Source organism: Strigops habroptila, unplaced genomic scaffold (assembly GCF_004027225.2).
Source record: "Strigops habroptila isolate Jane unplaced genomic scaffold, bStrHab1.2.pri NW_022045633.1_ctg1, whole genome shotgun sequence".
Lineage (NCBI taxonomy): Eukaryota > Metazoa > Chordata > Aves > Psittaciformes > Psittacidae > Strigops > Strigops habroptila.
In genome coordinates, this window is record NW_022651109.1 from 136,509 (window position 1) to 163,723 (window position 27,215).

The window sequence follows — 27,215 nt, forward strand, 5'->3', positions numbered from 1 at the left end:
CATCACGGACCATGGATCTGGACCACCATGGGCCACCATTGACCACATACAGGGCCATCCATGGAGCTGGGCCACCAGAGACTATGAGTAGGGACACAAGGACATAGACCTGGGTCACCACAGACCATCAGGGACCACCAGAGACTACAAGTAGGGACTCAAAGACACAGACCTGGACCACCATGGACCTGGGCCACCACACACCACCTCTATGGACACAAGCCATGGGGCTGGGCCACCACCCCCCAGCTCTGGAGGCCATGGACATGGTGGGACACACCAGAGCTCCTGAAGGAGCCACATTGGGGGGGGAGGAACAATAAAGTAGGAGCAAACCCAACGTTGAGTGCATCTCTAGGTCCCACCACCCCCAAGAGGTCCCACCATGGTCTTTGGTGGCCCAAACCCCCTCGGAGATCTTCATGGGCTTCTCCACTAAAGTCTTTATTGAAGGAGACACCACAAAGGGGGGAGATGGGGGCCAGGGACCCCCCTGGAGGTGGCCCCAAGGGGGCATCAAGGGCGTGGTTGGAGATGACCTCAAGGGGCTCCAGCAAGTGATGGTCACCTCAAATATGGCTGCCCAAGGGGGGGGAGAAGGGCAGGAGGAGTGTGATGGTGGAGGAGATGGGGGGGGACCAAGATGGCCGCCACGTCTCCCATCCCCACCGCTGCCAGCGGCCAATCAGAGGCCACCAATGGTCACCTCCAGGTCTCCACCTGATTGGCCGAGCCCTTCTTGCTCCCGCCCCATTGGTGGTCCCCAAGCCCACGTGATCTCCGTTGAGCTCCACGCCACCCAATGAGGATGAGGCCGAAGCTCAAGCCGCCCAATCCTGAGCGAGACCACACGGGAAAGGACCAATCGGGGCCAAGCTGGGGCCGTGGCTGCTCGAGCGAAGCCCTGGAGAAGCCACCTCCTGGCGCAGAAGAACCCACCTGAGATGTGGTTGAACCCAGAACCCACGTCCTCACCTCACCCATGGCCTGATCCTCACCCCCCCATGGGTCCCCTCCACCCCCCTGCCCCACGAGGACCACATGGACCTTCCTCTATCTCCTCCCATGGGAGGAGCAGAAGCTTCACCCACCACCCAAAAGCAGCTCCAAAGGGCCCCCATTGACCTAAAGGAGCCGGAGGCAGGAGGTGGCCACCACCGGGGGGGCGGTGGGACGTGCGATGGAGGTTACATGGGGCCGGGGGCCGGGGGGGCCGGCGGTTGGTGGAACTTGGTCTCCTTGAAGACGAACCAGGAGCTGCCGAGCCAAAGGATGAGGTTGAGGAAGCCAAAGACCTGATGGGGGGGGGAAGGGGATGGAGATGTGAGACCAAGCGCCAGGAGCAAGGGGACAACCTCAGGCTGGGGCAGAGCAAGGGTCTCATTGGGGTCTCAAGAGGTTCCTCAAGGAGGAACCCAAAAAGGGGCCCCCAAAGGGTTCTCAAGAGGTTCCTCAAGAAGCTCCTCAAAAGGGGCCTCAAGAAGCTCCATCAAGAAGCTCCTCAGGAGGTTCCTCAAGAGGGACCCCAGAAGGTTCCTCAAGAGGCTCAATAGGGCCCAGCAAGAAGCTCAACAGGCTCCTCAAAGAGGTTCCTCAAGAAGGAACCCAAAAAGGGCCCCCAAAGGGTTCTCAAGAGGTTCCTCAAGAGGGTTCCTGAAGAAGCTTCTCAAAAGTGGCCTCAAGAAGCTCAAGAGGTTCCATCAAGAAGCTCCTCAAGAGGATCCCTAAGAGGTTCCATCAAGAAGAAACCCAAAAGGTCCCCAAGAGACTCCCCAAAAGGGGCCTCAAGAAGCTCCTTAAGAAGCTCTTGATGGAACCCATTGAAGAGCCTCTAAAGGAGCTTCTTGAGGAACCTCTTTAAGGAACCTCTTGAGGAACCTCTTAAGGAGCTTCTTGATGCAACTGACGGAAGAACCTCAAGAGGTTCCTCAAGAGGGTCCCCAAAAGCTCCTCAAGAAGGAACCCTAAAGGGTCCCCAAAAGGGTCCCCAAGAGGTTCCTCAAGAGGTTCCATCAAGAAGCTCCTCGATGGAACCAATTGAGCTTCTTGAGAAGTTCCTCAAGAGGGTCCCCAAAAGGCTCCTCAGAAGGTTCCTCCCACCCTCCCCCCCCCAAGCACCCACCACGGAGACGTTGAGGGCGCCCATGGGGGTGGCCCCGTCGCGGTGGCACGTCACAGCCGGGGGGTGGCAGTGGGGCAGAGGAGCCGCCACCGAGGCCTTGATGTCCGTCAGCGCCTTGGCCCAGGCCGACGAGGCCACCAGCCACAGGAAGGAGAAGGCCGCGGTGGCCAAGAAGTCCTGTGGGAGACATGGGAGAGGTCAGGAGGTAGGAGAGGACACTGGGGGTGGGCATCAGATCCCGTGGGGCAGAGGAGGGATGTGGTGGACATCAAGTGTTATGGAGCTTGGGGGTCCAGAGGACCATTGTGGTGGCCCCCAAGACCTAGAGACATGGAAGGAGACCCCAAAAGTGGTGGGGAACATGGTGGACACCAAGTGTTATGGAGCCTGGAGGTGCAGAGGACAATGGTGGTGGCCCCCAAGACCTAGAGACATGGAAGGAGACCCCAAAAGTGGTGGGGAACATGGTGGACACCAAGTGTTATGGAGCTTGGAGGTGCAGAGGACAATGGTGGTGAAGCCCAAGAGGCATAAACATGGAGGGAGACCCCAAAACTATGGGGTTGGAGAGGAGGAACATGGTGGACACCAAGTGCTATGGAGCTTGGAGGTCCAGAGACATAGGGGGGGACCCCAAAAGTGGGGTTGGGAGAGGACAATGATGGTGGACACCACGTGTTCTGGAGCCCGGCGGTGCAGAGGACCATTGTGGTGGGCCCCAAACCGTGGTGGGACCCCAAAGGCAAGAAGGGCCGATCCTTACCCTGTGTCCTGTCCATGGCAGCAGGAGGAGAGAAGGTCAAAGGAGGGTTATGGAGCAGCCCCAATGTCCCACCCCCCGTCCCACCCCACCAGGGGCACCTCCCAGGCGCAAAGGCTGATGGGATTGGAGGCCCATGGGAGCAATGGGGGGAGCTGGGCTGGGATTGGGGGGCGAGGAGGTGGTGGGTGACCAATGGGAGGGCAGGAGAGGAGCGAGGTGGTGGATGGAGAACACCAACATGGGTGGATGGTGATTGGATGGTGGTTGGATGGAAGTTGGATGATGGTGGATGGTGATTGGATGATGGCGGGTGAAGGTTGGATGATGTTGGATGGTGATTGGATGGATGGAAGATGGTGGGACAATGGTTGGATGGTGATTGGATGATGGTGGATGGTGATTGGATGGTGGTGGATGAAGGTTGGATGATGGTGGATGGAGGCTGGATGATGGTGGATGGTGATTGGATGTATGGAAGATGGTTGGACAATGGTTGGATGGTGATTGGATGGAGGTTGGATGGTGGTGGATGGTGATTGGATGGATGGAAGATGGTTGGATGAAGGTTGGATGATGGTGGATGGTGATTGGATGGATGGATGAAGGTTGGATGGTGACTGGATGATGGTGGATGGTGGTGGATGGTGATTGGATGGAGGTTGGATGATGGTGGATGGTGACTGGATGATGATGGATGAAGGTTGGATGGATGGAAGATGGTTGGATGAAGGTTGGGTGGTGATTGGATGATGGTGGGTGAAGGTTGGATGATGGTGGATGGTGACTGGATGGATGGAAGATGGTTGGATGAAGGTTGGATGAAGGTGGATGATGGTGGATGAAGGTTGGATGATGCTGGATGAAGGTTGGATGAAGGTGCATGAAAGTTGGATGATGGTTGGATGAAGGTGGATGATGGTGGATGAAGGTGGATGAAGGTGGATGAAGGTGGATGAAGGTGGATGATGGTGAATGATGGTGAATGAAGGCGGCTGAAGGTTGGATGAAGGTTGAATGACGATGGCTGAAGGTTGGATGATCCTGGATGACAACATCTGAAGACCAGATGACCGAGGAACCCCCCAGGACCCCACCCCCCCCCCCGCTCGCTCCCACCCCTGGAGAAGACTCACGGCCAGCGGGAGCCTCCCCCCGGCGCCCCGGTACAGGTGCAGGTAGCCCAGGTAGAGCGCCAGGGCCCCCAGGCTGTAGAGGAAGGAGAAGACGGCCACCACCACGAAGAACTGCGCCGAGGACGAGAAGTCCCCGACCAGGTGGACGTCCATGGGCCACGTCTGGTTGCACATGGTGGTCAACGAGGGCGTGAAGGTGGCCAGGTTCATCCTGAGGGCGGCAAAAGGGGGTTCAAAGGGGGCTTCTCCATGCTGGGGTTGACCCATCCCGAAGCTCTTGGACCTTCTCAGAGCTCCAGTGTCCATCCCATGTGTCCTACGGGGGGGGGTGGTCACCATGGAGGTGCCAAACCCAAGTGCTCCTTGTTTAAGGGACCTTCATGGAGCTCCAAACCCCTCCCAGAGCTCCAGTGTCCATCCCGTGTGTCCTACAGATGGTCCCAACCCCAACTTCTCCTGCTCTTCTCCGTGTTTAAGGGACCTTCATGGAGCTCCAAACCCCTCCCAGAGCTCCAGTGTCCATCCCATGTGTCCTACAGATGGTCCCAACCCCAACTTCTCCTGCCCATCTCCATGTTTAAGGGACCTTCATGGAGCTCCAACTATCTCCAGACCCTTCCCAGAGCTCCACCATGTCCTACAGGTTCTCATTGACCAACCACAGAGGTCCCAACCCCACCTTCTCCTGCTCATCTCCATGGTTGAGGGACCTTCATGGAGCTCCAACCATCTCCAGACCCTTCCCAGAGCTCCAGTGTCCACCCCACGTGTCCCATGGATGGGGTTTGGTCCCCATTGAGGTCCCAAACCCAACTGCTCCTTGGTTGAGGGACCCTCATGGAGCTCCAGGCATCTCCCACCCCATCCCATACGTGAAGATAGGAATAAGGGTGGGATCAAGGTGGGGATTGAGGTGGGAATGAGGGTGGGAATAGGGAATGGAAGCAGGAATGGACATGGGACCAAGGTGGGATCTGAGGTGGGATGAAGGTGGGAATGGACATGAATGGAGGTGGGAATGGAGGTGGGATGAAGGTGGGAATGGAGGTGGGATCAAGGTGGGATCGGGAATGGGATCAAGGTGGGAATGGACATGAGAATGGAGGTGGGATCAAGGTGGGGATTGGGAATGGAGGTGGAGCCAAGGTGGGACTGAAGATGGGAATGGACATGGGATCAAGGTGGGATTTGAGGTGGGAACTGGGAATGGAGATGGGATCAAGGTGGGAATCAGGAATGGAGATGGGAATGGAGGTGGGATCAAGATGGGATCAAGGTGGGAATGGAGATGGGAATGGAGCTGGGATCAAGGTGGGATCAAGGTGGGAATGGAGCTGGGATCAAGGAGGGATCAAGGAGGGATCAAGGTGGGATCAAGGTGGGAATGGAGCTGGGATCAAGGTGGGATCAAGGTGGGAATGGAGCTGGGATCAAGGTGGGATCAAGGTGGGAATGGAGCTGGGATCAAGGAGGGATCAAGGAGGGATCAAGGTGGGATCAAGGAGGGATCAAGGTGGGAATGGAGCTGGGATCAAGGTGGGATCAAGGTGGGAATGGAGCTGGGATCAAGGTGGGATCAAGGAGGGATCGAGGTGGGATCGAGGTGGGATCAAGGAGGGATGAGGGTGGGAGCGGAGCAGGGGGCCGAGGCTCCGCCCCCTCCCTCCCGGCAGCCAATCGGAGCGCGGGGGGGGGTGTCTCACCGGAAGGGGTAGGCGAAGGGGGCGCTGCTGGAGGCGTTGGGGCTCCCGGCGCAGCTCAGGCGGAACCCGACGGAGCCGCGGAACCCCCCGACCGTGGCGAAGGCGAAGATGGAAAAGAACTGCGGGAAAAGCAGGAAAAGTTGGGAATTCCGGCCCCAAATCCCACCCAGAATGGGCTTCCCCCCCAAAAAACGGGGAAAAACGAGCCAAAAATGGGGGTTTTGGGGGGGAAAAATGAGAGGGGAAGGGGAAAAAGTGGGAATTCCGGCTCAAAATCCCACCCGGAATGGGGCTCCCACCAAAAAAAGGGGGGAAATGAGGCAAAAATGGGGGTTTTGAGGTAAAAATGGGTCAGAAAGGGAAATTTTGGGGAGTTTGGGGGTGGGATTTGGGATTTCTAAGTGGGTTGATGCAAAAAGTGGGAATTTCAGCCCAAAATCCTGCCTGAAATGGGGTTATCACAAAAAAGGGAGGAAAAAGGAGACAAAAATGGGGGTTGGGGGGGAAAATGAAGGGGGAAAGGGTGAAAAGGTGGGAAAAGGGGGAATTCTGGCTCCAAATCCTGCCTGGAATGGGGTTCCCACAAAAAAAAAGGGGGGAAATTGAGCCAAAAATGGGGGTTTGGGGGGGAAATGAGGCAGGAAATGGGTCAAAAGGGGGAATTTGGGGATTTTAAATAGGAATTGATGGGAAAAGTGGGAATTCTGGGGCAAAACGAGGTGGGAAAAGGGTCAAAAGGGGGGATTTTGAATGTTTGGGGCTGGAATTTGGAATTTTCAATAGGAATTGGTGGAAAAAATGGGAATTTGGGGTAAAAGTGAGGCAGGAAATGGGTCAAAAGGTGGAATTGTGGGAATTTGAGGGGGGAATTCGGGATTTCTAAGTGGGACTGATGGGAAAAATGGGAATTCCAGCCCAAAATCCCACCCAAAATGTGATTTCCCCCCAGAAAACGGGGAAAACCGAGCCCAAAATGGGGGTTTTGAGGTAAAAATGAGCCGGAAAATGGCTCAAAAGGCGGAATTTGGGGATTTAAAGCGGCATTTTGGGATTTTAAAGAGGAATCGATGCAAAAAGAGGGAATTTGGGGGCAAAAAACGAGGCGGGGAACGGGTCAAAAGCGGGAACCCGGGGTCGGGATTCGGGATTTCGAACTGGAATTGCGGGAAAAAAGGGAATTTCACCTCCCAGCCCCCCCCTTCCCCTCTCAGTGCCCCCCCCCCCCGCACCCCAGCCCGCCCCACCCCGCTCCCCGCCCTATCCCGCTCCCCCCCCGGTGCCCCCCGCGCCCCGCTCACCCCCTGCAGGGCCCGGATCAGCCCGAGCGGTTCCCGGGTCGGGCCCAGGTTCCACCGCGGAGCCGCCATCTTCCCCCGCGCCGGAAGTGACGTCAGGGAGGCGGGAAAGCAGGAAGGAAGGAAGGAAGGAAGGAAAGGGAGGAGCTGCGCGGGAACGCGGCGGTTCATTTGCATGCGAAACCACGCCCCCTACCCATGTTGGTGTTACATTTACATACGAGGCCACGCCCCCTCTCCATTATGAGTGCGCAGCCGAGCCGCGCCCCCCCCCCCCGCGGCCGTGGCCACGCCCCCTCCGCATGTGCCCGCTCATTTACATACGTGGCCATGCCCCTCCGTAGCTCTCACTTCGTGGCCACGCCTCCCGATGATTGGAGATGCTCATTTGCATACTCGACCACGCCCCCAGCTCATGTTGCACGCCTGGCCATGCCCCCTCCTCGCGGCTCTTTTGCATACGGAGCCACGCCCCTTTCGCGCCGCGACCCCGCCCTTCGGCTCTAATTTGCATAGCAAGCCGCCCCCCCACCATTAACCCCAGCCGCCCCAATTCCCTTATTTGCATAGCCACGCCTCCCCTACCGCCTCATTTGCATAGCCGATGATTGACACTGGGTTCCATTGGCGTGGCCACGCCCCCCCGAGACCCCGCCCATTAACACGTTCAACCAATCCCTTCAATCAGTTTATTGACATCATTTGCATGGCCCCGCCCATGACTCGCGGCTCTTTCACATAGGGAGCCACAAGCCCCCCCCCCCCCGGGAGGGGCCATTGATGATGTCACACACAACAGCCAATCGGCAGCAGGGAGGGGCGTGGTTTCCACGGGTGGCTCCGCTTCCTTGGGTAAGGCCACGCCCCCTCCTGCCCTGGGTCCTAGCGCACCCACCCCCCTCCCCCCAATGGGGACCCCCCCAACTGCCCTCCAACCACTTCAAGCGCCCCACAACTGCCCTCCAAGTCCCTCTAACTGCCCCCAGGGACCCACAACTGCCCCCAAGTGCCCCTCAAGCACCCCCCAAGTACCCCAATAACCCCCAAGCGCCTCCAACTTCCCCCCAAGTGCCCCATCAGAAGTCCCAGATGTTGAGGGCCCCCCGGGCCCGGCCCAGCCCCAGCACCCGTCGCCTCAGGGTCCGGCCCCCGGCCCCCACCACCTCCACCTCCACCCCCGCCAGGGGGTCGACAGCCCCACGGCCACCGGCCCCATGGCCAATAGCCCCATGGCCAATAGCCCCATGGCGGTCAACCCTATGGCCACCAACCCCATGGCCACCAGCCCTACAACTACACGCCCCATAGCCCCCATCCCCATTGCCCCCATCCCCACGTCCATCACCCCTATGGCCAACATCCCCATGCCCATCACCCCCATGACCCCCAGCCCTACAACTACACGCCCCATAGCCTCCATCCCCATGACCATGACCTCCTTCACCCTTATGGCCATCAGCTCCATGATCACCATCCCTATGGCCACCACCATCCCCATGTCCCTCACCCCTATGGCCATCAGGTCCATGACCACCATCTCCATGCCCACCACCCCTATGACCCTCACCCCTACAACCACACACCCCATTGCCCCCATCCCCATATCCACCACCCCTATGGCCACCATCTCCATGCCCACCACCCCTATGACCCCCAGCCCTACAACTACACACCCCATTGCCCCCATCCCCATATCCATCACCCCCATGACCCCCAGCCCTACAACCACACACCCCATAGCCCCCATCCCCATAGCCCCCATCCCTATGCCCATCACCCCTATGGCCACCATCTCCATGCCCATCACCCCTATGACCCTCACCCCTACAACCACACACCCCATAGCCCCCATCCCCATTACCCCCATGACCCCCAGCCCCACAACTACCCGCCCCATAGCCCCCATGCCCATGACCCTCACCCCTACAACCACACCCCCCCACCCCCCACCCCTCCCCCCATCCCCCTCCTCCTTGGCCACCTCCAGCGCCCTCTTCCCCAGCCCCACCTTGGGCCTGCCCCTCTCTAGGGCGGCCAGGAGCACGCAGGCCTTGCACAGCTCCCGGCTGGCGGCGAACCCGCACCTGCGGCAGGCGCCCAGCACCCTGCCGCCGCCCTCAGCACCCACCCGCAGCCGGCGGCTCGAGTGGCCCAGGGCGGCCACGGCCGGGGCCCTGGCGGCCTCCAGCTCCTTGAGCAGGGCCCTGGCGTGGCCGCGGAAGGCCTGCGGCGCGTACACGCACTCGGTGCTCACGTACTCCAAGCCCTGGAAGTAGGCGTAGAGCACGATCTCCTTCTCGTAGGCGTGGCGCAGCGGCTTGCACCGCGGCACCGGCGGCCACGGCGCCCCCGAGGGCTTCCCGCTGGCCTGAGGGGGCTCCGCTGGGGTCTTGAGGGGCTTCTTGGGGGTGTTTGTGGGGTTTAGGGGGGTCTTCGTTGGGGTCTTGATGGGCTTCGTTGGGTTCTTGGGGGTGTCCATGGGGTTTGGGGTGGTATTTATGGGGTTTGGGGTGGTGCCTATGGGGTTCTTGGTGGTGTCCATGGGGTTTATGGGGGTCTTCATTGGGTTCTTGATGGTGTCTATGGGGTTTGGGGTGGTTGGAGACCCCATAGGGACCTTCATGAAACTCATCAGGGTCTCTATAGGGTCTGGGGTGGTGTCCACGGGGTTTGGGGTGGTCTTTATGGGGTTTGGGGTGGTTTCTATGGGGTTTGGGGTGGTATTTATGGGGTTTGGGGTGGTGTCTATGGGGTTTGGGGTGGTTTCTATGGGGTTTGGAGTGGTTGGAGACCCCATAGAGACCTTCATGAAACTCATCAGGGTCTCTACCGGGTCTGGGGTGGTGGCTATGGGGTTCTTGGGGGTCTTCACTGGGTTCTTGATGGGCTTCGTTGGGTTCTTGGTGGTGTCCATGGGGTTTGGGGTGGTATTTATGGGGTTTGGGGTGGTGTCTATGGGGTTTGGGGTGGTTGGAGACCCCATAGGGACCTTCATGAAGCTCATCAGGGTCTCTATAGGGTCTGGGGTGGTGTCTATGGGGTTCTTGGTGGTGTCTATGGGGTTTATGGGGGTGTCCGTGGGGTTCTTGGGGGTCTTCATTGGGTTCTTGGTGGTCTTTATGGGGTTTGGGGTGGTGTCTATGGGGTTTGGGGTGGTTTCTGTGGGGTTTGGGGTGGTTTCTGTGGGGTTTGGGGTGGTTTCCATAGGGTTTGGGGTGGCTGGAGACCCCATAAGGACCTTCATGAAGCTCATCAGGGTCTCTATAAGGTCTGGGGTGGTGTTGATGGGGTTCTTGGTGGTGTCCATGGGGTTTATGGGGGTCTTCATTGGGGTCTTGATGGCTTCCATTGGGTTCTTGATGGCTTCCATTGGGTTCTTGGTGGTGTCCATGGGGTCCTCGGTGGTCACAGAGCCTGCACTGATCTCCATGGACCTCACAGCAGCCTCCGGGGTGTCTCCCATGGGGTTTCTGGTGCTCTCCATGGGGTTCTTGGTGGTCCCAGAGCTCCTGGAGGTCCCTACGGTGTCACTGGAGGTCCCTATGGGGTCACTGGAGGTCTCTATGGGGTCACTGGAGGTCTCTATGGTGTCCCCGGTGTCCCTGGAGGTCCCCGTGGGGTCCCCGGTGCCGCCGGTGGCCTCGGTGGCCGTGCGCCGCAGCCGCGCCACGTCCCCGCGCAGGAAGTTCATCAGGACGGTCTCAGCGATGTCGTCGGCGTTGTGCCCTGCGGGGAGCGCGTACAACCGGGTACAACCGGTTCCAACCGGTTACAACCAGTTACAACCAGTTACATCCCACTTACATCCAGTTAGAACCAGTTACCCCCCACTTACATCCAGTTAGAACCAGTTACATCCCACTTACATCCACTTAGAACCAGTTACACCCCACTTACATCCAGTTAGAACCAGTTACCCCCCACTTACAACCAGTTAGAACCAGTTACATCCCACTTACATCCAGTTAGAACCAGTTACATCCCACTTACATCCAGTTAGAACCAGTTACCCCCCACTTACATCCAGTTAGAACCAGTTACCCCCCACTTACAACCAGTTAGAACCAGTTAGATCCCACTTACATCCAGTTAGAACCAGTTACATCCCACTTACAACCAGTTAGAACCAGTTACATCCCACTTGTACTCAATTATATCCACCTAGAACCAGTTATAACCAGTTATAACCACCTATAACCAGTTACATCCCGCTATAACCAGTTGTTAGAACCAGTTACAACCAGTTCCAACCCAGTTAGAACCAGTTCCATCCGGTTCCAACCAGTTATAAGCAGCTGCACCCCACCTACAAGCACTTACACCTTACGTGCAACTAGAACCACTCAGAACCAGTGACACCAGTGACACCAGTGACACCAGTGACTCCCCAGTCCCCCCCAATCCCCTCCCAGTCCCCATCTATCGCTTCCCAGTGTATCCCAATCCCCTCCCAGTCTCCCCCAATCCTCTCCCAGTCCATCCTAATCCCTTCCCAGTCTATCCCAGTCCCCCCCAATCCCCTCCCAGTCTCCCCCAATCCTCTCCCAGTCCATCCTAATCCCCTCCCAGTCTATCCCAGTCCATCCCAATCTACCCCAGTCCCTTCCCAATGCCCCCTAATCCCCTTCTATCACTTCCCAGTCCATCCCAATCCCCTCCCACCCATTCCCAGTTTCCCCCAATGCCCTCCCAGTCTATCCCAATCCCTCCCAATCCCCTCCCACTCTATCCCAGTCCATCCCAATCCCCTCCCAGTCCATCCCAGTCCCCCTCAATCCTCTCCCAGTCCCCCCCAATCCTCTCCCAGTCTATCCCAATCCCTCCCAATCCCCTCCCAGTCTATCCCAGTCTATCCCAATCCCCTCCCACTCCATCCCAATCCCCTCCCAGTCCCCCTCAATCCCCTCCCAGTCCATCCCAGTCCCCCTCAATCCCCTCCCAGTCCATCCCAGTCCCCCTCAATCCCCTCCCAGTCTATCCCAGCCCCTCCAAATCCCATCCCAGTCCATGCCAATCCCCTCCCAGTCCCTCCCAGTCCCCCCCAGTCCCCCCCGGCCTCACCAGTGGCGATCCAGTCGGCGCCCAGCAGCCGGGCCGCCCTCTCCAGCGCCTGCCTCCTCATGACGCCGCAGAAGGTGCAGCGGGAGCCGGGTCCTAGCGCCGGCCCCAGCTCATCCACGCTCCAGCCGAACAGCTCCCGGTGGGAGAGCACGAGGAGCGGGGGGGAGCCGCGGCCCCTGCGCACGGCCGCCAGCGCCGCCTCCCGGTACCCGGCGATGCCCTCGTCCACCGAGACCAGCGCCAGGCGCCAGCCCAGGCGCGGGGCGAAGCGCTGCAGGAGGTGGCTCAGCACCGTCGAGTCCTTCCCGCCGGATGCGGCCACGGCCACGGTGGCGCCGGGACCCGGCGCGGGCGGGCGGGAGCCCGGCGCCAGGGAGCGAAGGGCTTCGGCCTCGAAGCGCCGCACGAAGCAGCCGCGGCAAAGGGGGGAGCCGCAGCGCGGGCGCAGCAGCGCCGGGGGGCGCGAGCAGTGCAGGCAGCGCGGGGGGGGCATGGCCTGCAGCGGGAACGGGGGGCGCGGTTAGAGGGGGGGACACCCTAAAGGTGATGGGGGGCACCTAAAGGTGATGGGAACATGCTAAGGGGGTGATGGGGGGTGATGGGGGGTGATGGGGACACACTAAGGGGTTAATGGGAAGTGATGGGGGGTGATGGGGATGCACTAAGGGGGTGATGGGGGGTGATAGGGGGTGATGGGGACACACTAAGGGGGTGATGAGGGGTGATGAGGGGTGATGAGGATGCACTAAGGGGGTGATGGGGGTGATGGGGTGATGGGGACACACTAAGGGGGTGATGGGAAGTGATGGGGGGTGATAGGGGGTGATGGGGATGCACTAAGGGGGTGATGGGGGGTGATGGGGGGTGATAGGGGGTGATGGGGACACACTAAGGGAGTGATGGGGGGTGATGGGGATGCACTAAGGGGGTGATGGGGAGTAATGGGGGGTGAAGGGGGGAGCCACAGCAGCGCCGGGGGGCGCGAGCAGTGCAGGCAGCGCGGGGGGGGCATGGCCTGCAGCGGGAACGGGGGGCACGGTTAGAGGGGGGGACACCCTAAAGGGGATGGGGGGGACCTAAAGGTGATGGGGGGCGATGGGGATACGCTAAGGGGGTGATGGGGGGTGATGGGGGGACTTAGAGAGAGAGCTAACACTAAGGGGGCGATGAGGGAACCCTAAAGGTGAATGTGACCCCCAACCCCCCCCCAAAGGGCCGCAATGGTCCCTCCCAGCCCCAAACCCCCCCCGCCATGGGCCGCAATGGTCCCTCCCAGCCCCAACCCCCCCCCCCAAGGGCCGCAATGGTCCCTCCCAGCCCCAAACCCCCCCCCCCCCCAAGGGCCGCAATGGTCCCTCCCAGCCCCAACCCACCCGCCATGGGCCGCAATGGTCCCTACACCCCCCCCAGCCCTCCCCAAGCCCCCCAAACCCCCCAACCCCCCAATGGGCTCTCCCAGCGCCCCCCCTCTCCCCTCCCGTTACCGGGAATGGTCTCGTCCGCCGGGCTCACGTTACACCGCGCCGCTGCACGCGCCGCCGGACCCTTCCCGGAGTGCACCGCGCTGGGGAGGGGCGGGGGAGCGTGGCCACGCCCACCAAGGACCCCGGCGGCCAATCAGAGCGCGGGGGGCGGAGCCACGGCCAAGCCTGCGCAGGGGGAGGGTAATTAGCAGTGGTGGGGTCATTAATAGCCCTAAAAGAGTCATTAATATCGCTAAAGGAGTAATTACTGCTCTCTAAGAGTAATTAATGCTTTCTAGGGGTAACTAATAGCCCCAAACGGTAATTAGTAGCCCTAAAAGAGCAATTAATAGCCCTACTGGGGTAATTAATAGCCTCCATGGGGTAATTAATGCTCTCTAAAGGTAAATAATGTCCTCTAGGAGTAACGAGTAGCCGCAAGGGGTAATTAACAGTCCCCAATAGGCGATTAATAGCCCTAAAGGCGTAATTAATAGCCCTAAAGGGGTTATTAATGCTCCCTAAGGGTAATTAATAGCCCCAAGAGATACTTAATAGCCCCCAGTGGGCAATTAATAGCCCCAATTCCTGTAATTAATATCCCCATGGGGTAAATAATGCTCCTTGAAGAGTAAATAATAGCCCCAAAGGGGTAATTAACAGCACCAAGGGGTAACTAATAGCCCCAAGGCATAATTAACAGCTCCAAACGACTAATTAACAGCCCCCAATGGGTAATTAATGGCCCACAAGGGATAAATAACGGCTCCAAAGGGTAATTAATGGTCTCTAATGGTAATTAATAGCCTCCAATGGGTAATTGACAGCCCCCAAGGGGCAATAAACAGCCCTAAAGTGGTAACTGAAATGCCCCAGGGGTCATTAATTGCCCCCAGGGGGTAATTAACAGCCCCCATGGGGTAGTTAATGCCATCTAAGAGTAATTAATAGCCCCAATAGGTTAATTAACAGCACCCAGGCATAATTAATAGCCCCAAAAAGCAATCAAAAGCCCTAAAGAGTCATTAACAGCCCCCAAGGGGTAATTAAGGCTCCTATTGCATAATTAACACACCGCAAGGGGCGGAGCTTACCGTAAGGGGGCGGAGCTTACCGTAAGGGGGCGGGGCCCACCCAAAAAGGGAAGTAAAGGAGGAAGGGGGGGCGGAGTTTAACCCACGTGACCAAAGGGGGCGGGGCTTCCCCATTGGCCCCTCCCACTTCCCCATTGTCCGCGCGGGTCCGTGTCCGGTGGCGCCATGAGCCCCCCCCCCGCACTGCTCCTGCTGCTGCTGCTGCTGATGGGTGAGACCACGCCCCCCCGAGGCCACGCCCCCCTCCGGGGGCTCCGCCCACTGCCCCCCACCCACAGTAACCCCCCGGCCCCGCCCACCCCGGCAACAGGAGCCAATTGGGGGGGGGAGGCAATGGGAGGGGCCAGGTGTAGGGGGAGGAGCCAATAGGGGAGGGGCCAATGGGTGAGAGGAGACAATGGGGTGGGAGGGGCCAATGGGGGAGGGGCCAATGGGTGGGAGGAGCCAATGGGGTGGGGATAATGGGGTGGGAGGAGCCAATGGGGAAGAGATAATGGGGTGGGAGGAGCCAATGGGGTGGGAGGAGCCAAAGGGGAGGAGCCAATGGGGTGGGAGGAGCCAATAGGAGAGGGAAGAGCTAATAAGGGAGCAGACAATGGGGGAGGAGCCAATGGGGTGGGAAGGGCCAAGGGGAGGAGCTAATGGGAAGGGGAGGAGCAAATAGGGGAGGAGCCAATGGGGAGGGAGGAGCCAATGGGGGAGGAGCCAATGTGGTGGGAGGAGCAAAGAAGGGAGGAGCCAATGGGGAGGGAGGGGGCGGAGCTTCCACCGCTGTCACATGACGCCTCCCTCATGTCTCCATCCAGGATTGGCCGCTGCAGAGGGAGGTGAGGCCCCGCCCCCTCCAACCCCACGCCCCACCCCCCCCCGAGGTCAAGTGGGACCACGTGGGGGGGTCACCATGTTCTCCCATCCATCCAATCAGATTGCAGCTCCTGCCTGCCGGGCCCGGGACCAATCGCAGCTCTGGTGGCCGCTGACATCATCATGACGCTGCTCATCGCGGGCGGGGCCTATTGCCTGGGAGGGCGGGGCCAGAGAGGTGAGGGCGGGGTCAAGGGGAGGGGGCGGAGCCAGGAGGGATGGGCGGGGTCATGGGGAGTAGCAGAGCCAATGGGAGAGGGCGGAGCCATGGGGGCGTGGCCAGCGGTGGGCGGAGCTTCCCCTCACTGACCCCGCCCTCTTAACCCCTCCCAGGCGCGCCCAAGCCCCGCCCCCAGGAGGTGGAGCCGACCTATCAGGTGAGATCAGGGCGTGTGTGGGAGGGGCAAGGGGGCGGAGCTTTGCCCTTATATGGCGCGGCTGACCCGACCTCTGCCCCCCAGGAGCTACAGGGCGCACGTGGAGACGTCTACAGCGAGCTCAAGCGATAGCCCCGCCCCCTCCCCCTCCCCCCACACCGGGCTCTGGCCCCTCCCCCACCCCAATAAACAGCTTTTTGCCTCAATTTTCCCTTTTTCGCCTCATTTCCGAGTCGCTGGGGAAGGGGGGGGTGGTTTTGCGGCGTGCTCGTGACGTCATCGCCATGCGCCGGAAGTGGCTCTTCCCTCCTTTGCCATCATGGCGGCAGCTGCGGCTCCCGCAGCGGCGGCGGCTCCAGCGGCCGGGCCTGGGCCTGGTCCCGGTCCCGGAGCTGCGGCCTCGGCCGTGACCGGGAACGGAGCGACCGCGGTGACCGGGAACGGGGCAGCGGCGGCGGCGGCGGCGGGAGCGGGGCCGGCCAAGAGCGGCGAGGAGCGGCTGAAGGAGATGGAGGCCGAGATGGCGCTGTGAGGGGCGGGGGCTACGGGGTTACCATGGCAACGGGGGGGAAGGGGGGGGGGGAGACAGGGTTGCCGTGGCAACGGGGGGCGGGCGGAGCCCGTGGGGGGGGGGGTGCCATGGCAACGGAGGGGGTCATGGAGAGGGGTTGCCATGGCAACGCAGAGTGGGCGGGGCCTGGGGCATGGGCGGCCGCAGGTTCCCATGGCAACGATGGTGGGCGGGGCTTGGGGTCGCCCTGGCAACGGGGGGGGGGGCATGAAGAGGGATTCCCATGGCAACACGGAGTGGGCGGGGCTTGAGGAGGTGAAGGAGGCGGGGCTAAGGGAGTGGGCGGGGCTATACGGAGTCCCTGGGGGTGTGGGTGGAAGGTTCCATTGGGGGGTGATGTGGGGGATTGGGGGGTAATGGGGGGACTGGGCGGTGATGGGGGGGACTGGGCACCCCCCTGACCCCTTCTGTCCCCCCCCAGGTTCGAGCAGGAGGTGCTGGGAGCCCCCACCCCGGCTGCACCCCCCAGTACTGGGGACCCAGCATCGGCCATGGCCGTGCCCCCCGTGACCCCTGTCCTGCGGCCCATCATTGCCACCAACACCTACCAGCAGGTGACACCCCATGGACCCCCCCATAGCCCTCCCCATGGCCCCCCCATTGCCCCATATCCTCATGTCCTTTCACCTCCGTTCAGGTCCAACAGAGCCTCGAGGCTCGCGCCGCCGCCGCCGCCACCGTCCCCCCCATTGGAGCCCCCCCGGTGCCATTTGTGGGTCCAGGTCGGTGTCGTGTCCCCCCCCCCAAAGTGTCTCCAAGCGCTTTGGGGTGACCCCAATGCACTCACCCCACACCCCCTTTATGTGTGTCCCCCCCCCAGCTGTGTCCCCACAGAGGCCACCAGTGCTGAGACCGGCCTTTGTCCCCCACGTGCTGCAGCGCTCTGGTGAGTGGGAACAGGGGGAAATGGGGGGGTCAATGGGGGGACGTTGAGGGGGGTAAATGGGGGGATATGGGGGGGCTGACACGTCGTTCTGTCTCTTACAGGTGCCCCCCGGTCTCTATCCCTGCGCCCCCCCCCCGGGGCCATCGTGGGCCCTCCCCTGGGGCCTCCCCCCGCCCCCCCGCTGCTGATGGCACCGCCCCTGCAGCGGCCCCCCCCGGCGCCCCTCCCCCCGCTGGGGACCCCCCTGCGAGGCCCCGCCCCTGTGAGTGGGGGGGGTCAATGGGGGGCTATGGGCGGTCAATGGGGGTTAATGGGGGGGCTGTGGGGTGAATGGGATGCTAATGGCGGGTTAATGGAGGTTAATGGGAAGGATATGGGGGGTTAAGGGGGGGATTTTGGGGGTTCTAGAGGTTAATGGGGGGGGTTAAGGGAGAATTGGGGGAGTCCTGAAGAGACAATGGGGGTTAAGGGGGGGATTTTGGGGGTTCTAGAGGTTAATGCGGGGGACTAAGGGAGAATTGGGGGAGTCCTGAAGAGACAATGGGGGTTAAGAGGGGGTTTAAGGAGAGAATGAATGAGATTGGGGGGTGTAATGGGTGGGTTTGGGGTACAGGGAGGGTTAATGGGGGACAGGAGGGGAGATTGGGGGGTCCTGGTGGTCAATGGGTGGGTTAAGGGGGGGTTATGGGGGCATTGGGGGGGTTCTGGGGGTCAATGGGACTTAATGGGGGTTAATAGAAGGACTATGGGGCAGTTAAAGGGGTGTTGAGATGAAATGGGGGGGTTAAGTGGGGATTTGGGGTTCCATGGAGGTAAATGGGGGGTTAAAGGAAGCATTTAGGGGATGAATGCGGGAGAATGGGATGGAAATGGGGTGAATGGGGGGTAATGGGGGGGCTATGGGGTTACAAAGGGGGGGTATATGGGCGTGGGGGGGCTCTATCTGTATATAACCCTCCTTTATCCCCCCCCATAGGTGGGAAGCGGCTCCCCCGTGACCCCACTGACCCCTCTGGTGGCTGGGCCCCGCCCCCCACCTCCCACCCCCTCCCCCTCCCCTTCCACAGCCCCTCCCCCTCCCTCCTCCTCCTCCTCTTTGGGGGTCCCGGTCGCCCCCCCCCCCAAGCTGACCCCCACCGTGATCCAGGCGGCGCCGACCGTGTACCCCCCCGCGCGCAAGATCCAGGTGGGAGCATCCTCCAGAGCGGGGGGGGGCGTGGCCAAAAAAGGGGAGGGGGCGTGGCTAAACCCTAAGCCACGCCCCCTCCCCGTTGACCCCATAGGAGGAGCCGGCCCCCCCCCCATCGCGGGCGCTGCCGCCCCCCCCCATGCCCGACATTGGGCCCTGCCTGCCCTCAGGCCACGCCCACCCCGTGGCCACGCCCACCGTGGAGCCGCGCCCCGCCCACCCCGCGCCCCGCCCAGCGCGGAGGACACGCCCCCCGGAGCCGACCTTCCTGACCCCGGATGTAAGGAGGGGCGGAGCCTACTGGGGGAGTGGGCGGGGCTAAGCGGGGAAGGGGGTGGGGTAGGAAAGGGGCGGGGCTAAGGCTGGTGCTGGGGGTGGAGCTTGTGGGAAGGAGCAGTTTTCATTGGAAGGGAACAATGGGGCGGGTCTAAAGGGGGTGGAGTCTTATGAAGGGTCGTGGCTAAGGGGGCGTGGTTTAGCGCAAGGGGATGAGGCTAAGGCGGGGTGGAGCTTGTGGGAAGGGTGGTTTTCATTGGCTGGGAAGGGACTCAATGGGGCGGTGCTAGTGGGTGGGCAGGGTTTAAGGGCAGAGCGGGCTCTTTGTGGGCGGGGCTTCCATACAAGGCAGTGGGCGTTCCTGGGGGGGCGTGGCTTGTGCATTGTGGGCGGGGCTTGATGGGGTTGGGCGTGGAGCCTGAGCAGAGGGGGTGGCTCAATAGCCAATGGGGAGGGGGCTGAGGAGGAGGAGGGGGCGTGGCCAGGCGGGAAGGGAGGCGTGTCCTGCGCCTGACCCCGCCCCCGGCAGGTGGGGGCGGAGCCGTCTCCGGAGGACAAGAAGAAGGGGCGGGGGGAGCGGCTCAAGCGCTGCATCCGCACGGCCGCCGGCAGCAGCTGGGAGGACCCCAGCCTGCTCGAGTGGGACGCGGGTACGGAGCCTGCCCCATTGCCCCATAGCCACATTTCCCCATAGCCCCATCTGCCCATAGCCCCATTGCACCATCTCCCTATAGCCATATCTCCCCATAGCCACATCTCCCCATTGCCCCGTGTCCCCATTGCCCCATAGCCCCATCTCCCCATAGCCACATGTCCCCATAGCCCCATCTCCCCATAGCCACATCTCCCCATAGCCCCATGGCCCCATCTCCCCATAGCCACATCTCCCCATAGCCCCATAGCCCCATCTCCCCATAGCCACATTGCCCCATCTCCCCATAGCCATATCTCCCCATAGCCCCATAGCCCCATCTCCCCATAGCCCCATTGCCCCATCTCCCCATAGCCCCATGTCCCATAGCCCCATTGCCCCATATCCCATCTCCCCATGTTTCCATACCCCATTGCCCCGTGTTCTATAGCCGCATCTGTGTATAGCCTCATGTCCCCGTAGCCCCATGCCCCATATCCCATCTCCCCATAGCTCCACTTCCCCATGTCTCCATCTCCCCATAGTCCCATGTCCCCATAGCCCCATCTCTCCATAACCCCATGTCAGCGTAGCCCCATAGCCCCCTGTCCCCATAACCCCATCTCCCCATTGCCTCATGTCCCCATATCCTATCTCCCCATGTCCCCATGTCCCATCTCCCCATATTCCCATCTCCCTATAGCCCCATCTCCCCATGTCCCCATAGCCCCATGTAGCCATGGTCTTATCTCTCCATAACCCCATGTCACTGTAGCCCCACAGTCCCATGTCTCCATAGTCCCATCTCCCCATATCCCCATGTCCCCATATCCCATGTTCCCAGATGACTTCCGGATCTTCTGTGGGGACCTCGGCAACGAGGTGAACGACGACATCCTGGCCAGAGCCTTTGGCCGTTATCCCTCCTTCCTGAAGGCCAAAGTGATCCGCGACAAGCGCACGGGGAAGACCAAGGGCTACGGATTCGTGTCCTTCAAGGACCCCAACGACTACGTCAGGGCCATGAGGGAGATGAACGGTACCGGATGGGGGATATGGGGTGTGGGTTGTGGGGTGTGAGATTTGGGGTGTGGGTTATGGGATATGGGATATGGGGTGTGGGATATGGGGTGTCGTGTATGGGATATGGGGTGCGGGATGTGGGATGTGGGATATGAGATATGGGATGGGGGGGTGGGATGTGGGATATGGGGTGTGGGATATGGGGTATGGGATATGGGGTGTGGGATATGGGATATGGGTTATGGGGTGTGGGATATGGGGCTATGGGGCCATGTGCTGCCATTGCTGCCCTTTAGTGACCCAAACACCCCCTTTCCCCCTCCATGGACCCCCCTTAATCCCCTCCTCCTCCCCCCTCCCTTTTCTCCCTGACCCCTCCCACCCCCCTCTGGCCACGCCCCCTCTGGCCCCGCCCCCTTTTGGCCCCGCCCCCAGGGAAGTACGTGGGCTCGCGGCCCATCAAGCTCCGGAAGAGCATGTGGAAGGACCGGAACCTGGAGGTCGTGCGCCGGAAGCAGCGCGAGAAGAAGAAGCTGGGTCTCAGATGATGACGTCAGCAGCGGGGGGGCGTGGCTAGAGCCGGAGGGGGCGGAGCCTGTGGAGGGCGGGGGTTAAAGGTGGGTTTGGGGCTTGGAAGTGGTGTCGGGTCTGTTTGATTAACATAAAGGTGAGCTCATTTACGTGGAATTAGCCTGGTGTCGTGCTTCTTTGTGTGTAATTAGCATGAGATCGGGTCCATTTACATGTAATTAGTGTAATATCAATCTCATTTACATGTAATTAGCATAATATCGACCTCATTTACATGTAATTGAGCTAAGATCAACCTCATTTACATGTAATTGAGCTAAGATTGACCCCATTTCCATGAAATAAACCTAATATCGAGCTCATTTACATGCAATTGACCTAATATCGGCCTCATTTACATGTAATTAACATAAGCTCGACCTCATTTACACGTAATTAACATAATTCCCGTGTCATTTCATATGTAAGTAGCATAATGTAGACCCCATTCACATGTAATTCACATTAGATCAACTCCATTCGCATGTAATTAACATAAGATTACCCTCATTTACATATAATTAAGGCAAGAGCACTCTTATTTACATATAATTAACGTAGGACCGGCTTTATTTACACGTTATCCCCGTAGGACCTGCTCTATGGCCCTTCCAGGACCTCAGCCCCCGAGGTCCCTCCCACCTCCTTCAAGCCCCGCCCCCTGCGCCTGGGCTTGGCCAATAGGCGCATCCTGCCCGCGGCGCATGATGGGAGCTGTAGTACAGGAAGTGGAGCTTCAACGGGTGCCAAAGGGACGCGCGAGGCATGATGGGAGCTGTAGTCCGGGCTGGGCGCCGCCATAGCGGAGCCCTATGGACACCGCAGAGCATCATGGGAGGTGTAGTCCCGGAAGTGGAGCATCACTGAGGCTCTATGGCAGCGCGGTGCATGATGGGAGTTGTAGTCCCGAGCCGCGGCCGCCATCTTGGTCCCCATCAGTGGCTGTTGTCCGGAAGCGCCGCCAGGACGGAGTCCACGGCCCTGGGGGGGGGGGGGTGAGAGAGGGGGGGTGAGGGGCGGGGCTCGGAGGGGGCGGGGCTTGAGGGGTTGGGGCGGGGCTTCACCTCAGGCTCTGCCACAGGAGCCGGCGCCGGCGCCGGAGCAGCCGCAGGATGGGATCAACCGGAGCATCTATGGGGCCAGAAGTGATGCTCTTGGACCCATAAGTGACACCCCAGACCCATAAGTGACCTCATGGACCCATAAGTGAGACCCTGAGACCCATAAGTGACCCCTTGGACCTATACGTGACATCTCCAGACCCATAAGTGACAGCTACAGACCTATAAGTGACACTATTGGACCCATAAGTGACCCCTTGGACTCATAAGTGACTCCCCAGCCCCATAAGTGACACTATTGGACCCATAAGTGACCCTCAGGAACCCATACGTGACCCCTTGGACCCATAAATGAGACCCTGAGACCCATAAGTGACACTATTGGACCCAAAAGGGACACCCTAAGACCCATAAGTGACCCCTTGCACCCATAAGTGGCCCCCCCCAGACCCATAAGTGAGACCCTGAGACCCATAAGTGACTCTCAGGGACCCATAAGTGACCCCAGACCGTGGGTGCCGTCCTTGATAGGCTGCAAAGCATCCTGGGAGCCGCTCCTGATTGGCTGTGGTGCCTCCTGGCTGTCACGTGACCTCAAAGATGGCTCCTCCCGCGCGGCACCGTGGGCGCAGCGCTCCTGCAATGGCGTCCCCCGGCGCGAAGCATCCTGGGGGCGGCTCCTGATTGGCTGTGAGGCCTCGCAGGGGTCATGTGACCTCGAACATGGCGCCTGCCGCAAAGGCTCATGGGAGCTGTCCTCTGTAGGCCTTGTGGGATCAACCGAGTCACGTGACCTCCAACATGGCTGCCCCCACAGCGGCTCCTGGGAGCTGCTCCTGATTGGCTGCGGTGACTCGCAGGGGTCACGTGACCTCACAGGCGGCTCCTGCCGCAAAGCATCATGGGAGCAGTCCTCCAAAGGCCTCGGCGCCACCCATGGGTCACGTGACATCCAACATGGCTGCCCCCACAGCGGCTCCTGGGAGCCGCTCCCGATTGGCTGTGGCTCACCACGAGGGTCACATGGCCTCCAGCGCGGCTCCAGCCGCAAGGGCTCACGGGAGTCCTTCCCCAAAGGCCTCGGCGCCTCCGAGCGGTCACGTGATGTCCAACATGGCCGCCCCCATTGGGGCTCCTCTGCGGGCTCCGCCCTCCTCCGCAGCCGCCATTGGAGGAGGGGGTCCCCGGAAGGGGCGGGGCCAGCGCAGGGGGCGGGGGCGGGGCCTGGGCGAGGGGCGGGACCCCGCTGGAGGAGGGCGTAGCTGGGGGGGAGGAGGAAAGGGGAGGGATGAGGAAGGACCAACGGGGAGGCGCCTTGGGGGTCACGCGGGGGGCACCCCCCCCTTCTCCTTACCTCCTCCGCAGCAGCCAATCCGTGCGCTCCTCCAGGTCCAGGCCCTGCATGAAGATGCGGGGGGGAGGCGTGACGTGGCAGTGACGTGGCAGTGACGTCAGCCCCCGCCCCACACTTGTGGGTCTCGCCGAGGCCTCACCGGCTCCATGGGGCGCGCAGGCCGCGGCCGTTCCTTCCCGGCACCCCTCGCGCGCGCGTTGCCGGGCAACGGCGCTTCCGGTTACACCCCCCCCCCACCGCGGCCGGATACTGCCCACTTCTCAACATGGCGGCGGCGGCGCGACTACGAGTCCCGTCGTTCTTTGCGCGCCGCGCAACGCCCCCCCGGCGGTTTCTCGGGCGCTGATTGGTTGCAGGCAACGACAAGCGGGGCCGCAGCCAATAGGAGGAGGAGGAGAGGTGGGGGAGCGACTACAACTCCCGGCATGCGTTGCGCGCGCGGGCTTCCAGGCACCGCCTTCTCGGCGCTGATTGGTTGCTGGTGGAGACTGACTGGCGCGCCGGCCAATCAGAGGCGGGAGAGCGGCAGCGGCGGCGGAGGGGAGCGGTGAGGGCGAGCGGCGGGTCCTCATAGACCCCCATAGAGACCCCATAGAGACCCCATAGAGACCCCCAGACACCCCATAGCCCCCCCATAGGGCAGCAGGAGTTGGGGGGCCCCCCCCGGCGCCATGTTGGCCGTGAAAGTGAAGGTGGAGAAACCAGGTGAGTGTGTGTGTGCCCCATAGCGCCCCATTGACACCCCATTGACACCCCATAGCCCCCCAAAACCCCCTTTAGGGACCCCAATAACCCCCATTCCCCCCCATTTCCCCCCATCCCCCCCATAAACCCCCTTTAGGGACCCCAATAATCCCCATTTCCCTTCTCTCCTGCCCCATAACCCCCCCAAAACCCCTTTGGGGCTCCCAATAACCCCCAATTCTCCCCATTAACCCCCCATTTCCCCCCAAAACCCCCTTTAGGCACCCCATAATGACCCCCCCTCCCCATTGCCCCCCATTTCTCCCCATTTCCCCCCCATTTCCCCTCTATTCCTCTCCATAACCTCCTTTGGGGACCCCAATAACCCCCATTTCTCCCCATTAACCCCCCATTTCCCCCCAAAACCCCCTTTAGGCACCCCATAATGACCCCCCCACCCCATTGCCCCCCATTTCCCCCCATTTCCCCTCTATCTCCCCCCATAACCCACTTTGGGGACCCCCATGACCCCCCATTATCCCCCTTTAACCACCCCATAACAACACCCCCTTTCCCCTGCCCCCCAAACCCCACTATTGTGGTCCCCTTCAGCCATCCCATAATATCCCCCCCCCCCCCATATAGAGCTGGAGGCCGCGGCCGCCCGGAGCCGCCTGGACTCGGTGCTGCAGGAGCTGATGGAGCGGAGCCGGGGCACACGGTGAGGGGGGGGACCCCCAAAAATGGGGGGGGCACCCCCAAAAGGAGGGGGAGAGACCCCAAAAGGGGGGGGGGAGGAGCTAAGGGGGACCCCAAATGATGGGGGGGGTTTGGGAGCTTGGGGGGACCCCAAAAGCTTCTGGGGGGGGCTCAAGACTTGGGGGGACCCCAGATGTTAAAGGGGGTCTATGGGACTTGGGGGACCCCAAGAGCTTATGGGGGGGCTGAAGGGGGTTTGGGGGTCCCCATAAGTTGGGGGGGTGGTCCCAAAAGCTTAAAGGCTTTTGGGAGCCCCCCCTTTTACCGCCATTGGTTTTGGGGTGCAGCGAATCCATGGAGGAAGAGACAGGAAAAGCACCTGGAGACGCATTGACCAAGTAAGGGGGGTCCTGGGAGGGGGTCACCCCACTTTTGGGGCCCCTTATGGGTGGGACACCCCACTTTGGGGGGGTCTATGGGGAGGGAAACCCGCTTTAGGGGTCTGTTACGGGGGGGCCACCCCACTTTTGGCGTCCTATGAGGGGCTTATAGGGGTGACACCCCACATTGTGCCCCGTGGGGGGGTTCACCCCACTCTGGGGTGTCCCTGGGGGGGGGATTCCCCCAACTTGGGGGTCACGGGGGGGGTCAGGACCCCCCAAATTCTCCCATTAACGCCCTGTTTCACTGCAGGGAGGCGTCGCCCAGCGCCCCTGGGAAGAGGTGAGGGGCGGGGCTTAAGGGAAGGGGCGGGGCTTGGAGAAGGGGCGGGGCTTAACAATGGGGCGGGGCTTAAGAGAAGGGGCGGGGCTAAGGGGAGGGGTTGGGGCAGAGCTTGGGCCTGGGGAGGGAGGGGTTTGTGAGGGGCGGGGCTTAGGGGAGGGGCGGGGCTAAGGAGTGGGAGGGGGTTGTGTGAGGGGGCGTGGCCTGACCGCCGTGGCCCCGCCCCCCCAGGCCCTCGGGCCGCTTCTCGCAGCAGCGCCGGAAGAAGCGCCGGGAGGCGGAGGAGGGGCCGGACCCGGTGCAGCGGCCGAGTGAGTGCAGGGGGGCTGCCCCATAGCGCTGTGGGGCGGAGGGACCCGCTGTGGGGCTGCCCCATAGCGCTGTGGGGCAGAGCGGACCCGCTATGGGGCTGCCCCATAGCGCTGTGGGGCGGAGCGGACCCGCTGTGGGGCTGCCCCATAGCGCTGTGGGGCGGAGGGACCCGCTGTGGGGCTGCCCCATAGCGCTGTGGGGCAGAGCCGACCCGCTATGGGGCTGCCCCATAGCGCTGTGGGGCGGAGCGGACCCGCTGTGGGGCTGCCCCATAGCGCTGTGGGGCGGAGGGACCCGCTGTGGGGCTGCCCCATAGCGCTGTGGGGTGGAGCCGACCCGCTATGGGACAGCACACACCCTCTATGGGGTGGAACGGACCCGCTATGGGGCTGCCCCATAGCGCTGTGGGGCGGAGCGGACCCGCTATGGGGCTGCCCCATAGCACTGTGGGGCGGAGCGGACCCGCTATGGGGCTGCCCCATAGCACTGTGGGGCGGAGCGGACCCGCTGTGGGGTGACACACACCTGCTATGGGGCGGAACGGACCCACTATGGGGCTGCCCCATAGTGCTGTGGGGCGGAGCGGACCTGCTATGGGGTGATACACACCCGCTATGGGGTGGAACAGACCCGCTATGGATGCCCTATAGTGCTTTGGGGTGATGTACACCTGTTACGGGGCAGCATAGACCTGCTATAGGGTGACACGGACACAGTATGGGGCTGCCCTATAGTGCTTTGGGGAGACGCACACCCATTATAGGGCTGCCCCATAGCGATATAGGGCGACACGCACCTGCTACGGAGTGACACACACCTGCTATGGGGCTGCCCTATAGCGTTATGGCATGACACACTCCCACTATGGGGCTGGGAGGGTCTCTATGGGTCAGGGATGGGTTCTGTGGGGCAGAGTCTGTGTCTATGGGGCTGAGAGTGTTCCTGTGGGGGGGTTCTATGGGGTTGGGAGTGTTTCTATGGGTCTTTCTCTGTGTCTAACTTCATGTTCTCTGTTCTTTCCCCCCACATCTCTCTATGGCTCTGCCCCACACCTCGCTATGGGGCTGCCCCATAGACACGTACGTGATCAAGCTCTTCGACCGCAGCGTTGAGCTGGGGCAGTTCCCCGAGGGGACCCCCCTGTACCCCGTGTGTCGCGCCTGGATGCGGAACTGCCCCACGGCTCCTGCCCCACATCCTGCCCCACTCGCGGCTCCAGCCCCACACACGGCTCCAGCCCCGCGACCACAGGTCAGAACCCAACAGCCTTCTATGGGGCTGGGGGGGACCCCAATGTCTTGCTGTGGGGCTGGGGGAGGTTCTAAGGTTCAGGTATGGGGCTGGGGGGGACCCAACATCCT

General features: G+C 61.3%; 6 protein-coding genes across 9 annotated transcripts in view; 3 read left to right on the top strand and 3 right to left on the bottom strand.

The window, feature by feature from the left end:
• Positions 1–423: 423 nt before the first annotated feature.
• Positions 424–7,116, bottom strand: LOC115603374 (synaptophysin-like protein 1). Its single transcript, XM_030475192.1, has 5 exons — positions 7,020–7,116; positions 5,722–5,840; positions 4,019–4,229; positions 2,123–2,299; positions 424–1,295 (listed from the first exon to the last, which is right to left on the bottom strand). The coding sequence occupies exons 1-5, from the start codon at positions 7,086–7,088 to the stop codon at positions 1,188–1,190; spliced, it is 684 nt and encodes a 227-aa protein (XP_030331052.1). The 5' UTR covers positions 7,089–7,116; the 3' UTR covers positions 424–1,187.
• A 575-nt stretch (positions 7,117–7,691) lies between these two features.
• LOC115603369 lies at positions 7,692–12,570 on the bottom strand. Its single transcript, XM_030475184.1, has 2 exons — positions 12,078–12,570; positions 7,692–10,742 (listed from the first exon to the last, which is right to left on the bottom strand). The coding sequence occupies exons 1-2, from the start codon at positions 12,568–12,570 to the stop codon at positions 8,152–8,154; spliced, it is 3,084 nt and encodes a 1,027-aa protein (XP_030331044.1). The 3' UTR covers positions 7,692–8,151.
• Positions 12,571–13,831: 1,261 nt separating this feature from the next.
• On the top strand, positions 13,832–16,054 carry TYROBP (transmembrane immune signaling adaptor TYROBP). Its single transcript, XM_030475195.1, has 5 exons — positions 13,832–14,845; positions 15,441–15,461; positions 15,560–15,676; positions 15,832–15,875; positions 15,960–16,054. Exons 1-5 carry the CDS (start codon positions 14,800–14,802, stop codon positions 16,005–16,007), a joined length of 276 nt encoding a protein of 91 aa, XP_030331055.1. The 5' UTR covers positions 13,832–14,799; the 3' UTR covers positions 16,008–16,054.
• Positions 16,055–16,190: 136 nt separating this feature from the next.
• Positions 16,191–21,138, top strand: RBM42 (RNA binding motif protein 42). The gene is made up of 10 exons (XM_030475173.1): positions 16,191–16,403; positions 16,868–17,000; positions 17,084–17,168; positions 17,267–17,332; positions 17,434–17,594; positions 18,309–18,518; positions 18,616–18,801; positions 19,327–19,447; positions 20,273–20,467; positions 20,887–21,138. The coding sequence occupies exons 1-10, from the start codon at positions 16,195–16,197 to the stop codon at positions 20,997–20,999; spliced, it is 1,479 nt and encodes a 492-aa protein (XP_030331033.1). The 5' UTR covers positions 16,191–16,194; the 3' UTR covers positions 21,000–21,138.
• LOC115603370 (putative uncharacterized protein DDB_G0290521) lies at positions 21,024–23,663 on the bottom strand. 4 transcript variants are annotated; one of them, XM_030475187.1, is made up of 5 exons: positions 23,576–23,659; positions 23,437–23,480; positions 22,593–23,344; positions 22,086–22,152; positions 21,024–22,002 (listed from the first exon to the last, which is right to left on the bottom strand). In XM_030475187.1, the coding sequence occupies exons 1-5, from the start codon at positions 23,582–23,584 to the stop codon at positions 21,957–21,959; spliced, it is 918 nt and encodes a 305-aa protein (XP_030331047.1). In that variant the 5' UTR covers positions 23,585–23,659; the 3' UTR covers positions 21,024–21,956. The 4 variants fall into 4 exon arrangements, 3 of the variants coding, with proteins under 3 accessions (XP_030331047.1, XP_030331046.1, XP_030331048.1); XR_003989856.1 differs by lacking the exon at positions 21,024–22,002 and adding an exon at positions 22,254–22,262 and having other exon boundaries at positions 22,143–22,212; positions 22,449–23,344; positions 23,576–23,662; XM_030475186.1 differs by lacking the exons at positions 21,024–22,002; positions 22,086–22,152 and adding an exon at positions 22,162–22,442 and having other exon boundaries at positions 22,570–23,344; positions 23,576–23,663.
• A 277-nt stretch (positions 23,664–23,940) lies between these two features.
• The window catches only part of LIN37 (lin-37 DREAM MuvB core complex component), a 4,221-nt gene continuing 946 nt past the window's right edge, over positions 23,941–27,215 (top strand). Inside the window, exons 1-6 of the mRNA XM_030475174.1 lie at positions 23,941–24,141; positions 24,766–24,841; positions 25,167–25,217; positions 25,513–25,542; positions 25,774–25,853; positions 26,930–27,105. Of these exons, the coding sequence (XP_030331034.1) occupies positions 24,108–24,141; positions 24,766–24,841; positions 25,167–25,217; positions 25,513–25,542; positions 25,774–25,853; positions 26,930–27,105 (447 nt within the window). The 5' untranslated portion in view covers positions 23,941–24,107. The remainder of the gene's footprint in view (positions 24,142–24,765; positions 24,842–25,166; positions 25,218–25,512; positions 25,543–25,773; positions 25,854–26,929; positions 27,106–27,215) is intronic.